A 13829-nucleotide genomic window follows, 5' to 3' on the forward strand; every position below is an offset into this window, starting at 1 on the left:
TATGCTGCCTTTATCGACTTAACCACTGCATTCGATAGAGTGGACAGAGCAACACTCTTGAGAAAACTCAGCAAAATGGGTATCCCGGACAATTTACTACATATACTATCATCACTACATACAGATACATGGTGCCAGGTCCAAATGTGGAGGGAAAAGGGTCTCACTAATCCTATCCCGACCCCAAATGGCCTTAGACAGGGATGCCTTCTGGCTCCTCTATTGTTTTCCCTTTATTTAAGCGACTTGCCTCAATGTTTTCAGCAGATATGCAACTTTCCACCAAAAATTGCTAACCACAAAATACATACTTTGCTGTATGCAGATTATGTTATTATATTAGATCTAATTCCATTTGGTCTGCAAAGAAGCCTTTGGGCACTCCACAACTATGCAGAGGAAAATTATCCAATAGCAAACATCTCGAAAACAAAAATAGTACCATTCTCTGTCAAGAAAAGGAGCACTCAATTCATCTGGTCACTAGGGGGAAAAACGGTGGAAGTGGTAAATGAATATACCTACTTGAGAAGAACCTTCACCAAGACTTTGCAAAATAGGCCCCATATTCTGAATTTGACTCGGAAATCTGATGTGCATGTGGGAGCACTTTCACGGTTTTACGCTGCATCTGGACAAAGACATTTTTCTGCTATGCTTAAGGTATACAGTGCCAAGGTTCCATCAGTACTGACATACGCTCTTGAATATGTACCAATAACTCAATGGAGCTTTTTAGACTTAAAAGAAGGAAAGATCCTACGAAAACTAATGAAGTTGTCCCAGGCGGTACCAGTGCAAGCTCTCCGCCTTGAGTTTTCCCTAACCAGCTCCTATGCCCGAGCAATCGCCAATAACATCAGGTGGGCGTACAATCTCCTCCATGCTGAAAAAGGAACGCCCCGATCCCTACTAAAAATAGAAACATTTGAATGTGAAGCATCAAAGAATGTATTTTCAAGAAATATCCTATTTGCTTTTAAGTTATCAGAGGTTAATATCAAGCTGTTAAGGGATGAAAGAGGTAGCCAAATGGATGAAGAACAGCCGCCTGAAACTGAACTCAGATAAGACGGAAGTCCTCATCCTGGGATCCTCACCCGCCGCTTGGGACGACTCCTGGTGGCCCCCCGCCCTAGGCAGCGCACCCAAACCAACAGACCACGCACGCAACCTGGGCTTCATCCTGGACTCCTCCCTCTCCATGACCAGACAAGTCAACGCGGTCTCCTCGTCGTGCTTCAACATCCTGCGCATGCTACGTAAGATCTTCCGGTGGATCCCCACCGAGACCAGGAAGACGGTCACCCAGGCCCTCGTCACCAGCCGTCTGGACTACGGCAACACCCTCTACGCCGGAACCACCGCCAAACTCCAGAAGAGACTCCAGCGGATCCAGAACGCCTCAGCACGACTCATCCTGGACATCCCCCGTCGCAGCCACATCTCCGGACACCTGAGACATCTGCATTGGCTCCCGGTCAACAAGAGATTCACCTTCCGTCTCCTCACCCACGCACACAAAGCCCTACACAGCCAAGGCCCAGGATACCTCAACAGCCGCCTCAACTTCTACGCTCCCAAACGCCAGCTTCGATCGACCAGCCACGCCCTCGCCGCCGTCCCCCGCATCCGAAGAGCCACCACAGGAGGACGGTCCTTCTCCTACCTGGCCGCCAAGACTTGGAACTCCCTCCCGACCCACCTCCGCCTGACCCAGGACCACCTCGCCTTCAGGAAGCAACTCAAGACCTGGTTGTTCGAGCAGTAGCAGATCCCCCCCCCCCCCCCCCCAGCGCCTTGAGACCCTCTGGGTAAGTAGTGCGCTATATAAATGCAATGATTGATTGATTGAGCTGTTACTTTCTTGGACTCCTGCCCAGTTGAAACTTTTTCTAAAGCACTTTACTTCAAGACTCAGCTTTGACCTTGACTCTCAGCACTGGTTTAAACTGTCTTTATATAAAAATATCACCGAATCTATAGAGTATAAGAAACCTCAACAGTATATTCATTTTAACCTAAACCATGGAGCTAGGAGATCAATTGTTTTGCTCCGATTCTGAATACTTCCGGTAAAAACCATTACATATAGGTGGTACTTAAAAGAAAGTCTTATATGTAACTTGTGTAGTGGCGGAGAGTAGGACTTGGAGCATTTACTGTTTACCTGCCCAAATGCGATAGTGGTAAAAGCTAGGAAAAGGTTTATTCAACCAATCTATTTTAAATGTAGAATTAACTCAGTACAGGAACTGATTATTTTATGCAAAGCTCCGCCAAATGAATTTGTATGTTACAATTTTTACAAATTTTTAAAACCATTTTTAACTCTGTATTAAGAATGAAATTTTTTACACTAAACTGTTTAAATTGAAATTGTACATTTAATATTTGTGGTTCTCAGTGGAGAACCAAATCAAATACAATAAACTTGAAACTTGTGTTGCAGTGAGAATCCAGTCAGTGTCTTATTTTCAGGATAACAAACGATTATATAAACTAGTTTCATTTCGATCTACTCTATGCACATTTATGTTTTGTGTTTAATATATATATTTATATCGCCAGGGTTTATAATATACTGCACGGGATGACGGATGCTTTCTTTATATACAGATCTACCCCACCCTACAATAATACATGGCTGTCTCCAGGGGTAGTGATACATGGATGGTCCTCTATGGACTGCTACATCTCTGAGGCAGGGAGGGGTCACACAAAAGTCAATTATAGAAAACACGATTAGTGTGTGCGCAAAGCTTTGTAGTGAGAAAATAATTTAGGCAATTAGGTTTTCATTACATTATTTTTTTTTAGGTATTGTTTCACACAAATTGTGGTCTATTGCTGGGTGTTGGGCGAAAGTGGTGATAACCAGGAAAATAGCCCCCCACCTCACCTTGCACTGCAGGGGGGGCCATAAGTTGTTTTACGCCATGGTCAAAAAGATTCCAGGTAGTCCAAGATATTACTATGGTTGAGTCCACATGTGGTTCGCACGGCACGGAATCGCTTTTTCAAAGCTTTGGAAAAACATAAGTGCCCACATGCATCAAACTCCCGTTTTGCGTTTCCAAATTTGCGATTTTTACCGAATCGCAAATAAGGAATCGCAAAACGGGATGCATTATTGAAAGTGCATAATATTTGCGATTCGGTAAAAATCGCAATTTTTACCGAATCGCAAATATTATGCGAATTCAAATTTGCGATTTCGCAAGTCCCATTGATTCCTATGGGCCAAAAGGCCCATAGGAATCAATGGTAATTGCGAATTCGCAAATTGGAATTCGCAAAATGTTGATGCATTCCATGGGTGCAGGGGGGGGTCCAAAGGAAATGTATTTTAAAAGGACATGTGTGTCTGTAACATGACAGTGTTTAAAATGCTAATTTGAGCATTTTAAACATTTTTCGCAAATTACCACGAGGTTCAACCTCGTGGTAATTTTCACTTGCAATCTTCAAGATCGCAATTTTTTAAAGAATGATGCATTGCATTTAAGGAATCGCAAAATTGCGCTTCCTTAAATGCAATCGCATTTTAGAAAATCGCAAAATTCGCGATTTTCAACTAAAACCAATGATGCATCTCAAAAAGCATTTTTGGAATCGCAAACGGACGATTTTAAGGAATCGCACCGTTTGCAACTCCAAAAATGCTTGAGGCATGTGGGCATTAATCACATCATTGAAGAATGTCCATTCAAACCTAATATCATCTTTGATACAGTGCCTTGATACCTTTGGGTTTGGCGTGCTTTATACATGTATTTTCATTTAATTTAATCATTTAATTCGATATAGTTCAGCTTGTTAATACACTGTATCACACAGTCTTTGGCACATAATCTGATTCCAGAATATTCTGTAGCATCACACGTAGGCCCAGACTACTGTCAAGGTATGTAGCGCACTTTGGATTTATACTGAGGCAAGTGAAAACCGGGCACACTAAGCACAGAAGTGCCTTAAATTGTAAGTTTGCGCATGACAGCTGGGGAATATTAGTGGGGTGTTAAATGTAAATGTAAATGTAAATGTAAAAGTGTTCTGTCTGTTTGACAGCCCCTCTCCTGATAACTAAGGGATGTACTAACACTGAATATCAGAGAGCCACCTTTTCACTCGTTAACGTGTAAACCATTGTAGTTGGCTACTCCAAAGTGCATCAACACATAAACGCTGTTGCACCTTTAAAATTGATAGAAACAAACGTTAACGGGACCTGGCAAACGGAGAAGGCAGACACTCAGGTGTTTTTATTAAGATTTTCAGCTCTGATGATTCAGTGATGGAGACCGTCGGTCATGGAGACCTCCAGTCACATTGCCTGACCAAGTCGATAAATGTTGCTCGAGTGTGCAGTTCTTCAAATATCCTTAGCGATTCATGTGTGAACCACTTGTCCAAAATGCCTTTTATATGACCCATTTAGAATATGTGCACTGCAGAAGAGCTTTAGGATGTTACATGCAGCGATGGTCTCTTCAGGGTTGGAAACGCGTCACTCCACATGCTGATGCAGCGGTAAACACAGAATATTAAAATGGTCATTACCATTTTATTATTATTATTATTATTAGTATTATTATTATTATTATTATTATTATTATTATTATTATACAAAAAATACGTTTTATTGCATGAAATCAGCCCTCTGAAAGAAGCCTCCTTTCAGGAGAGCGTGAAAGAAAAAACATATATTAACCATATTATTATTCTGTGTGCCACTGGCCCACACTGCCGAAGTGTGAGGGTGTGGGCTGGGCAGATTCCTGCAGATTGCAGGATGTCTCCCAGGGCTCAGTGCGCATGTCAGATTGGCCGGCTGTCTGAGCACTGCAGACCCAGGAATCCCAGAGCTGAGAAATAGCCAAGGGATTGCCGGCACAGGCCCCCAAGCCTCAAAATAAGCGATGGGTTAGCCTGCCCCAACCAATCCTGGAGCTGCTCTAGAGCTGAAAACAGCGTGAGAGCAGATCCAGGATTGGTTGGATTCACGCTGCACTTAGAAGGAAAGCTCCTCGTCACCCCCAAAGATTGTCACGGGGAGAGGAGCACTGGAAGGAGGGCCCGGCGGCCAGCAGAATGTATGGTGAGTGCCGCACCATATATTAATGTTGCCAGCCGCCACTGGAAACAAAGTTGTTGAAATTAAAATTGTCTCTTAGTTCAGAATAAATGCTCTGTAAGATTTACATCTGCAAAACTTTGAAGCCGGTGCATAAATACATCGTAGATTATGAAAATTGTCAATGCGTTTCTTTACTGCATGAAAAAAGCATGCACTTCTATATATTGCAGAATGCCATAAAGATATAAAGATTTTTCAAATGATAGACAAAACATGTCCTGGTCACTTCTCACCTGGCGGAATGTACTGACAAGCTCCAGAAGAATTAACAAGGACATTGGTGTGAAAAGTTGAATCAAAGCGTTCATCTGCACTGGAAACAAAAATAAGAGAGAATTAATAGCTGTATCCTGTACAATATTTCCAGCAGCGCTGCCTGTTGTCAACAGAACTAAGAAAACAGTCTACGGTAATCTACAATATGATGCAAAACTGTAAATTGTTTCGGGAAAGTCTCAATCACTTTTTGTCACATCTAAATTTCTAACTGTGTACTCAGGAGTACTTTTGATGATTCTCACCAAAATAAGCCCTTGCTGCACATTACACATAAACATCAAGCGTTTCAAGGGAGCCCCGCATTTTTTTCTTTCATCATGGTCTACAAAATGGTATGGTTTTTAGCATGAGTATTGGCACATCGAATTAAAGACAAATGTATTGTGTTTTAGGGTAACTCAATTTTAGCTTTTGGAGGGCCAGAGAAGGTTTCTTTCTTTAAAAGGGGTCTGTAGGGAATGCATTTTTTAGATGTGCACAAAAAATGTTTTAGGTCACACACAGCCTTTTCTCACTTATGTTTTGGGAGTTGGTTTCCATTCTTTTGTGGGAAAGTGCTGACGATGAGAAAGTGAGCAAATTGCCGAGCACCTACCAACTGCTCCCTGGGTGATGCTTGCATGAAGTACTTCCCAAACACATCACATTTTTATTTGTATCTGAACACTTGTCAGAATCACCTTGGGGGGAGAGGACCTGACTTGTCGTTCTTAAAGATACACATGGGAGGGCTTATGAATAGATATAAAGCCTTCCCCACTGGAAGAGAAAATGTGGGGCACCCTGGAAACGCTTGTTAATCACTTTTAATGTGCAACACGGGCTTTTTATTGACATTGTTGAGTGGAGGGTGCTCTTTGTTTGCCTATTTAGATTTAGAGGTCAGTTTCCACTGCCTGTCACTGCCAGAAAAACCCTAGGGATAAAGGGCTGTGAAAACTGCTAAAGACACCCTCACCATGTGAGAGGAGTCCCATGGTGAGGGGAGCATTCTTTTTTTTATTTTCAAAAAGAAATTCCACTTTTGGATTTTTGTTTTGAAAATAAAAAACTTAACAGTTTAGTGCATGGCTCTGTCATGTTGACAGAGCTGTGCACCAAGCTGCAAAAAGCTGCAAAAAGCTTTGACAGGAACTGCTGTGATGCCAGCTTCTGCCATTGCTTTAAGAAATGACCGCTTAATTAGTGGAGATCAGTGTACTGCATGCAGAATGATAACTGAGTGTGTACTGGATGATTACCTTGCATGATAATTATTATAACATCACTTGATGAACAAGTTACTTACCTTCGGTAACAATATATCTGTAAGAAACATTAGCTAGTGATAGATTCCTTACCTTTGAATTACACCCAGGCGTCGGACTGGATCCGGAACATTTTTCGTCAGCAGTACCCCTGCGCGTCGGTAGGTGTCGTCGTGCAGGGGTCGTTGGCGTCGTAGTTGCAGAGATGACATCGTTGGAGCTACTGAGACGGGCCCACGTGCGTTGACCTCAGTTCTGTAAATGACTTTCCGCGCCAGGAACACAGAGCCATGCAAGATACTGACCACTGGTGCATTGAAACCAGGGCACTGTAAGGGAGGACCTTAACCCTAAAAATCAGTTCACAGAATGGGGAGGATGGGTGGGGCGGTAAGGAATCTATCACTAACTAATGTTTCTTACAGATATATCATTACCGAAGGTAAGTAACTTGTTCATCTGAAAGAAACACCTTAGTGATAGATTCCTTACCTTAGAAAAGATACCGCAGCAATACCAACCCCGGTGGTGGGTCTGCGAACCAAGAACACACCAGAAAGTCAGAAAGAACAGAACAGCCAAAGAAGCCATCTCTCCGGACTTGACTGTCAAGGCAATAATGCTTAGTAAAAGTGTGCAGCGAGGCCCACGTGGCAGCCTGACAGATGTCCTGCAGGGGAACACCACGTCCCAGTGCAGAAGTAGCTGCTGTCACCCTAGTAGAATGGGTGCGCAAACCCACCGTGGTTCCTTTTTAGCCAGAGGATAACAGTAGCTCGGGACACGCAAGACAACGTTCGATCAACAGGCAACAAAACTTTCTGCCACTTGCTTCGGCATCCTGAGAGTTATCAGGAAGATCCTGCCTCTTCTCCCCTTTGAAGCAAGAAAGACCGTGGTTCTGGGCCTAATTCAGTCGCGACTGGACTACGGAAATGCCTTGTATCTCGGAGCCCCTGACTTTACCCTGCGCAAACTGCAATTAATACAGAATTGCGCAGCTAGAACACTCTTACAACTCCCCCGCAGATCATCAGCAAAACCCGGACTGAGGACACTGCACTGGCTCCCTATAAAGGAAAGAGTAAACTTCAAAGCACTCTGTATTGCCCACCAGACCTTCTGGTCTACAGGACCGGCAATCAATATCCCTCTCATTACACCCTACCTCCCCACAAGACAGTTGCGCTCCACCTCTGCAAATCTAGCCATTGTGCCGCCAATAAAGAAATCAAGGTCAGGAGGCCGCTCCTTCTCCTACAATGTAGCTAAGAGGTGGAACGCTCTGCCCCAGCATCTCAGATCTAATTCCAATATTCTCTCCTTTCGTAAACACCTGAAAACGCTCCTATTTACTACTTAATGATGGAGCTGAACCTGCCTCCTCTAACCCAAACCTCAGACGGTATGCTTAGCGCTTGGACGCCTCAGGGCAGCTATGTGCGCTCTACAAATCGGAATTCATTCATTCATTCACAACCCAGCGGGAGATAGTCCTCTTGTGTACAGCCCGGCCTTTCTTGGTGCCTACGTAGCCAACAAAGAGCTGCTCATCCACCCGGAACAGTTGTGTGCGATTCAGTTAGAATGAGAGCGCACGTTTTGGGTCCAGACGGTGGAGCCTCTCTTCCTCTCTGGAAGGGTGTGGAGGCGGAAAGAAAGTGGGCATGGTGATAGTTTGCCTGATGTGGAAGGCAGTGACAACCTTTGGCAAGAAGGAAGGACGAGTGTAAAAGCACAACCTTATCCGGATGGACCGACAGAAAGGGAGGCTTACAGAAAAGAGCCTGGAGCTCACTCTTGCGGTTCGCGGCACATGATGGAAACCAGAAAAGCAGTCTTTAAAGTCCATAAACGAAGAGGACAGTTATCAAGTGGCTCAAAAGGAGCGCACATCAAAAAAGTAAGAACTAGATTCAAGTCCCACTGCGGCATAACAAACAGAATAGGAGGGAAAAGGTGTGTAATGCCTTTGAGAAATCTAATTACAAGAGGAGACTTGAAAAGGGAGGGCTGATCAGGGAGCCTGAGAAAGGCTGAAATCGTTGAAAGATAGCCCTTTATAGTGCTTGTAATCAACAAGAGAGTGATTATTTAGAGTAGCTAGCTCGTTTCCACACTCGCTAAGGTGCTGTATATGTAAGAAGAGGTTTTCCTCTCGGTTTGTACCTGTGGAGAGAGAAAGACACAGAACAAACACGTAACAAACACAAAGACACATAATTCATGAGCCACATGATTTTAGGGACACAAATGAAGGTAGTGGTACCTGGTGCCTAAATGGTGAGCGATTCAAAGCGACAGTGCGTAGGCGAAATGTGTCAGTAGGTGAGATAAAATGTCGGGTAGTCATATTATGCGGTAAAGGTGCTAGTACCTGAGGGCGGAATTTGCAAGATGCAGGGGTGATCAAGGCTAAAACATTAAAAATTAGAAAGTGAAGGTTTAATTCCTAAATACAGAGGACAAACATCATGAGTCTCCTGCAGGGATCCGTGACACTCAACCACTCTACAGGGGTACAGAGAACTAGAAATTAGGGTGCAGATATTAGGATTCATCTGTGAACTGGAGAGCCTACTTAAACAGCACCGTAGCTCAGTCTCATTTTCGACCGAGCTCCAGGCAGGACACTACAGGTGCAGCAGCAGATCCGGTGACTACACCAAGTAAGTGGGAGAAACGGGAGAGCCACGCAACGTGGTACCGCCACCAGGCTTCCCCTGAGTGTGCACACTTTACCGCTTGCTGAGAGCCCCTATTTCTTCCCCATACCAGCACCCTAATGTCTAGTTCTCTGTACCCCTATAGAGTGGTTGAGTGTCACGGATCCCTTCCGGAGACTCATGATGTTTGTCCTCTGTATTTAGGACGTATGCCCTCATTTTCTAATGTTTAATGTTATGTTTTAGCCTTGATCACCACTGCATCTTGCAAAGTCGGTTTGAATCAATCACCATTTAGGCACCAGGTACCACTACCTTCATTTGTGTGCCTAAAATCATGTGGCTCATGAATTATGTGTCTTTGTGCTTGTTCCGTGTTTGTTCGGTGTCTTTCTCTCTCCACAGGTACAAACCGAGAGGAAAACCTCCTCTTACATATACAGAACCTTAGCTAGTGCTTCACATAAGGTGCTCACTACATGTAAACCCCTTGTTTCACCCCTTAACACATAGGTCCTGAAGAAAGCCAGTTTTACTCCGAGGCCTGGCTGAAACTAGTTGACCACACAGGACGTGGGAGACCATAAGTCTCTTCAACCACGTCTGAAAGTCTTTTTTTTAACCCTGCCTGGGGCCCATTAATAAATTAATGGACTGGGACTTCCAGGACAGTTTCTTTTAACCCCACACAAATCACTTCACTGCACACTCACTTAACAAATCCTGCTCCACTGTAGTCAGACGTCGTAGCACACCTGAGGCACACTAGGTGCCTCGGGTGGGGCCCGATGATGAAGCATGCCACCAACTAGGTTGGTGGGTGAGGGCCTTCTTAAAAAACAAAAATGTTTTTTCATAAACAATAATTGTTTTTTTGAACTACTAAGACACATAACCTTTCCAGATAGCTAGCTCTTGTTGATTAAATATATATCCCCTGGGGAAACAAACAAGCTACTCTAGTTCCTCACTCTCTTGTTGACTACAAGCACTAATTGCAGCGCACAGCTGTGAGAGTTCCATACAATATGGCGGAAAATCAAGGCCTTACCTTTTCTGAGAACGAGATCAGTGAGCTACTTGCTGACCCTCATTTTTCATTGGACATAAACATCTCTCAAACAACAGCACAAACCTCTGACTGGGATGCACCAACCGAAAAGAAACGCAACAGGATTCGCACCATTCTACACGGTGTAATCCTTACCGAATGTCTACGCACCAACACAGCGCCTAGAGGATTACTTGTAACCAATACCCCCCGGATCTTCCTGGAAGATGCCACCTTCAGGAAAGACTGGGCACAAATAGTGTGGCACTGCACAAGAGTTTGGCTTGTGCTCATCATCAAAACCGCCAAACGTCTCTCAGACGCCATGACAATCGAAATACAGGCCACCGAAACCCATTTTAAGACCAGCAGTACATCATACAAAAAGAAGCTGGAAGAATCCAACAGGGAACTTATGGAATACAAGGAACACCTCACTCAGGCAAAAATTAACAAATTACAGAAAGACCTGAAGAAATTCAGCTATACCAAGATCTACCCATACTCGGATGATAATTACACCGCCCCTCAAAGTCAAGATAGATCATCAGACACACCAGGGGATAACACCTCCATATCCAGCGACTCCAGCACTGGCTCGACCCAACAACCAAGAAATCGAGGACGCAGGCAACGATGGCAACAACCAAGGGGGGACACCACATCATAACACCCCTAACTTTGGTCTCCCAGCCTTTGCACACCCTCATCCAAACCCTTACATTGGTTGGCCGACTATGTACCAACAGACACCACAGGTCTTCTTTTGACAGAACCAGAGGCAGCCTTTGTTAGGCCAGGGCAGGGAACCCAGGCGCCGCAGGAGAAATCAGCAGCAAGTACATTGGTCGGATGAAGAAGGCCCAGTGACCGCAAACACGAGGCACAAGACGAAGGAAAGACAGCCAGGACCGAGCTGCCACCGCTAGAGCCTACAAAGCTACCCGAATCTCCAGTGTTCAACCTGTCCTCCACCCCTTTAACCACAATGAAAAAAAGAGTACTGAACAAAGGACTCTCATTTTTCCCTACCAGACCAGTGGACAAATTCCATTTACACATGGAGTTAGCTGAGTTTTTCCGCAAACTGAAGCTCAAGGCCTTCTTTGAGAAGCAACAGCCACCTGACAACCTGGAGAACATGAACGAAACTGGTCTTTGACCCAAGTCAACTGTCGTGTCTTCCCACCCAGGAACTCACGCATGACACGATGTGCATCTTGCAGGTATGCCTTTATTTGTTGGTTCACATCATGCTCGGATCATGACCTCCTGTCTCGAGGTCCAGCATCAGAATGCCCTTTTCCTCCGCCCCCTGACCGGATGTGGTGTCCGGTGTCCCCTCGCCCCTGCGCTGTCCCAGGGTCCTAGTGCCCTTGTCCTGGACACGATATCTCCCCCCTTGTTGCAAAACAAACATTTTCCTTTTGAAGAAAGAAAGAAAGAAAGAAAGAGAGCGAGAGAGAGAGAGAGAGAGAGAGAGAGAGAGAAAGAGAATTGATGATGTGCGATGGCCCATAGGCCCCTTCCTTTACACCTCTTCAATTGGTTTCTTTGGTTCATCTGTTTCCTTCTTGATCGCTGTTTTCTGATATCCGCTTGAGCTTCTTCCTTTGTGTGTCTTTCTACAGTTCTTGCTTTTACCTCTCCGCTTCTTTTGCTTCTGCCTTGCTGATATGCGAAAGGTGCCCTGTGACGTGACACTGTCCAAGCTGCCGCCTTTGCCATCCGTTCTTTTGCTTTTGTCATCTTCACTTTGCCTCCGGGATCTCGTTGCCACATTTCCTCGCTTGTCCTTCTTTGACCATCGCGATTTCTCCTTTCTTTTATTGGTAAGTCTCTTCGGTCTGCACTTATTTTCTCTTCCACTGGTGGCCGTCTCGTCTTGCTCAGTCTGTCGGGTGTTACTATCCATGCCTCTTCCATGGTGTTGTCTTTCTTTGTCTCTTGTTCTAGCTCTGACGTTGTTGCTGATATCGGTGCCTTGTTCTCTAGGATGTAGTTTAGGTGATCTTCTGCCCTTATTCTTGCGTCTTTTTTTTTTGTATGGCCGTGGATGTCTGGACATGTAGTCTGCTAGATTTTGTTCTCTTTCATGCTTGTTAATTATTTTCACTTCGTAGTCCATCAACCTTCTTCCCCACCTTTCTGTCCTTGGTGGTACATTTGCTTTTCGGTTGCCATAAATCTTTCTTAGCGATTGGTGGTCCGTCACTACTGGTGATCTTGGTGATTCTTTTTCTGCTTTGTACTCCAGGTGATCTACCATTGGTGTTACCCAGGCTGTCGGTCCGTCTGCCGGCGCGATGATTTCTTGACTCATTAGTGATTTTCTCCCTTTCAGCTTTCCTAGTCCTCTTATTTGTTTCTGATATTCTCTTGAGATGTTCGTGGCGCCGCTGTCGAGCACGAGCGTCGCTTTGTGGGGCCCCACCTGTTCTTCTTTTCTATTTCTAGCACTTGTTCACTGACTCTTCGTGCTTTCTGTCATTTATTTTGTCCTTTTGCTCTTTTTGGCACTTATTTTCTTCCTTTGTTTTACTTTATTTCGCCTCTTCTGGGCTTTCTTAGTCCTTTTTCCTTATATTCTCCTTTTCTCTTTGTGATCTTTTGTCCCTTTTTCTTCCTTTGTTTTACTTTATTTGGCCTCTTCTGGGCTTTCTTAGTCCTTTTTCCTTATATTCTCTTTTTCTCTTTGTGATCTTTTGTCCCTTTTTCTTCCTTTGTTTTACTTTATTTGGCCTCTTCTGGGCTTTCTTAGTCCTTTTTCCTTATATTCTCCTTTTCTCTTTGTGATCTTTTGTCCCTTTTTCTTCCTTTGTTTTACTTTATTTGGCCTCTTCTGGACTTTTAGTCCTTTTTCCTTATATTCTCTTTTTCTCTTTGTGATCTTTTGTCCCTTTTTCTTTCTTTGTTTTACTTTATTTGGCCTCTTCTGGGCTTTCTTGGTCCTTCTTTCTTTTCTTCTCTTCTTTTTCCTGGTATGCACTTGTATTATTTCTTTGTCTCTTTGTTTTATTTCTTTGTCTTCTCCTTTTCTTTATTTCTCTTTTTTAGGTGCGCCTTTCTGGCACTTATTTCTGTGACACCACGTGTCCTTGGTGCTTTTTCTGTACCTCTTTTGTCCTTTTGGGTCACTTCTGTGACTTATTTCCCTTTAACTTTACTTTAAATCACTCCTTTTTTGTCAATTCTTTTTCACTTTTCTTTTATCACCACTTGTTGTTCTTGTCTTCTTTCTTTTCCACTTCTTTTGTCTCTTTATGTTACTTATTGTTGCTTATTTTCCTTTAATTTACTTTAAATCACCCTTTTTGTACCTTCTTTTGCACTTTTCGTGCTTTCTCGCGCTTTGCCTGGCCTCAAAATGGCCGCCGCACTGTTCCTCGCTTCCTATTGGCTCCCGCGCCTGGCTTAAAGATGGCCGCCGTTATTCTCGCGTTGTT

The 13829-nt window shown here is 44.1% G+C and overlaps 1 protein-coding gene across 1 annotated transcript in view; it reads right to left on the reverse strand.

Moving 5' to 3' along the window:
• The window catches only part of LOC147727885 (neuronal acetylcholine receptor subunit alpha-7-like), a 1417517-nt gene that overhangs the window by 498755 nt on the left and 904933 nt on the right, over positions 1 to 13829 (reverse strand). Inside the window, exon 5 of the mRNA XM_086961831.1 lies at positions 5374 to 5453. Within this exon, the coding sequence (XP_086817957.1) occupies positions 5374 to 5453 (80 nt within the window). The remainder of the gene's footprint in view (positions 1 to 5373; positions 5454 to 13829) is intronic.

This window comes from Lissotriton vulgaris, chromosome 3_1 (assembly GCF_964263255.1).
Source record: "Lissotriton vulgaris chromosome 3_1, aLisVul1.2, whole genome shotgun sequence".
Lineage (NCBI taxonomy): Eukaryota > Metazoa > Chordata > Amphibia > Caudata > Salamandridae > Lissotriton > Lissotriton vulgaris.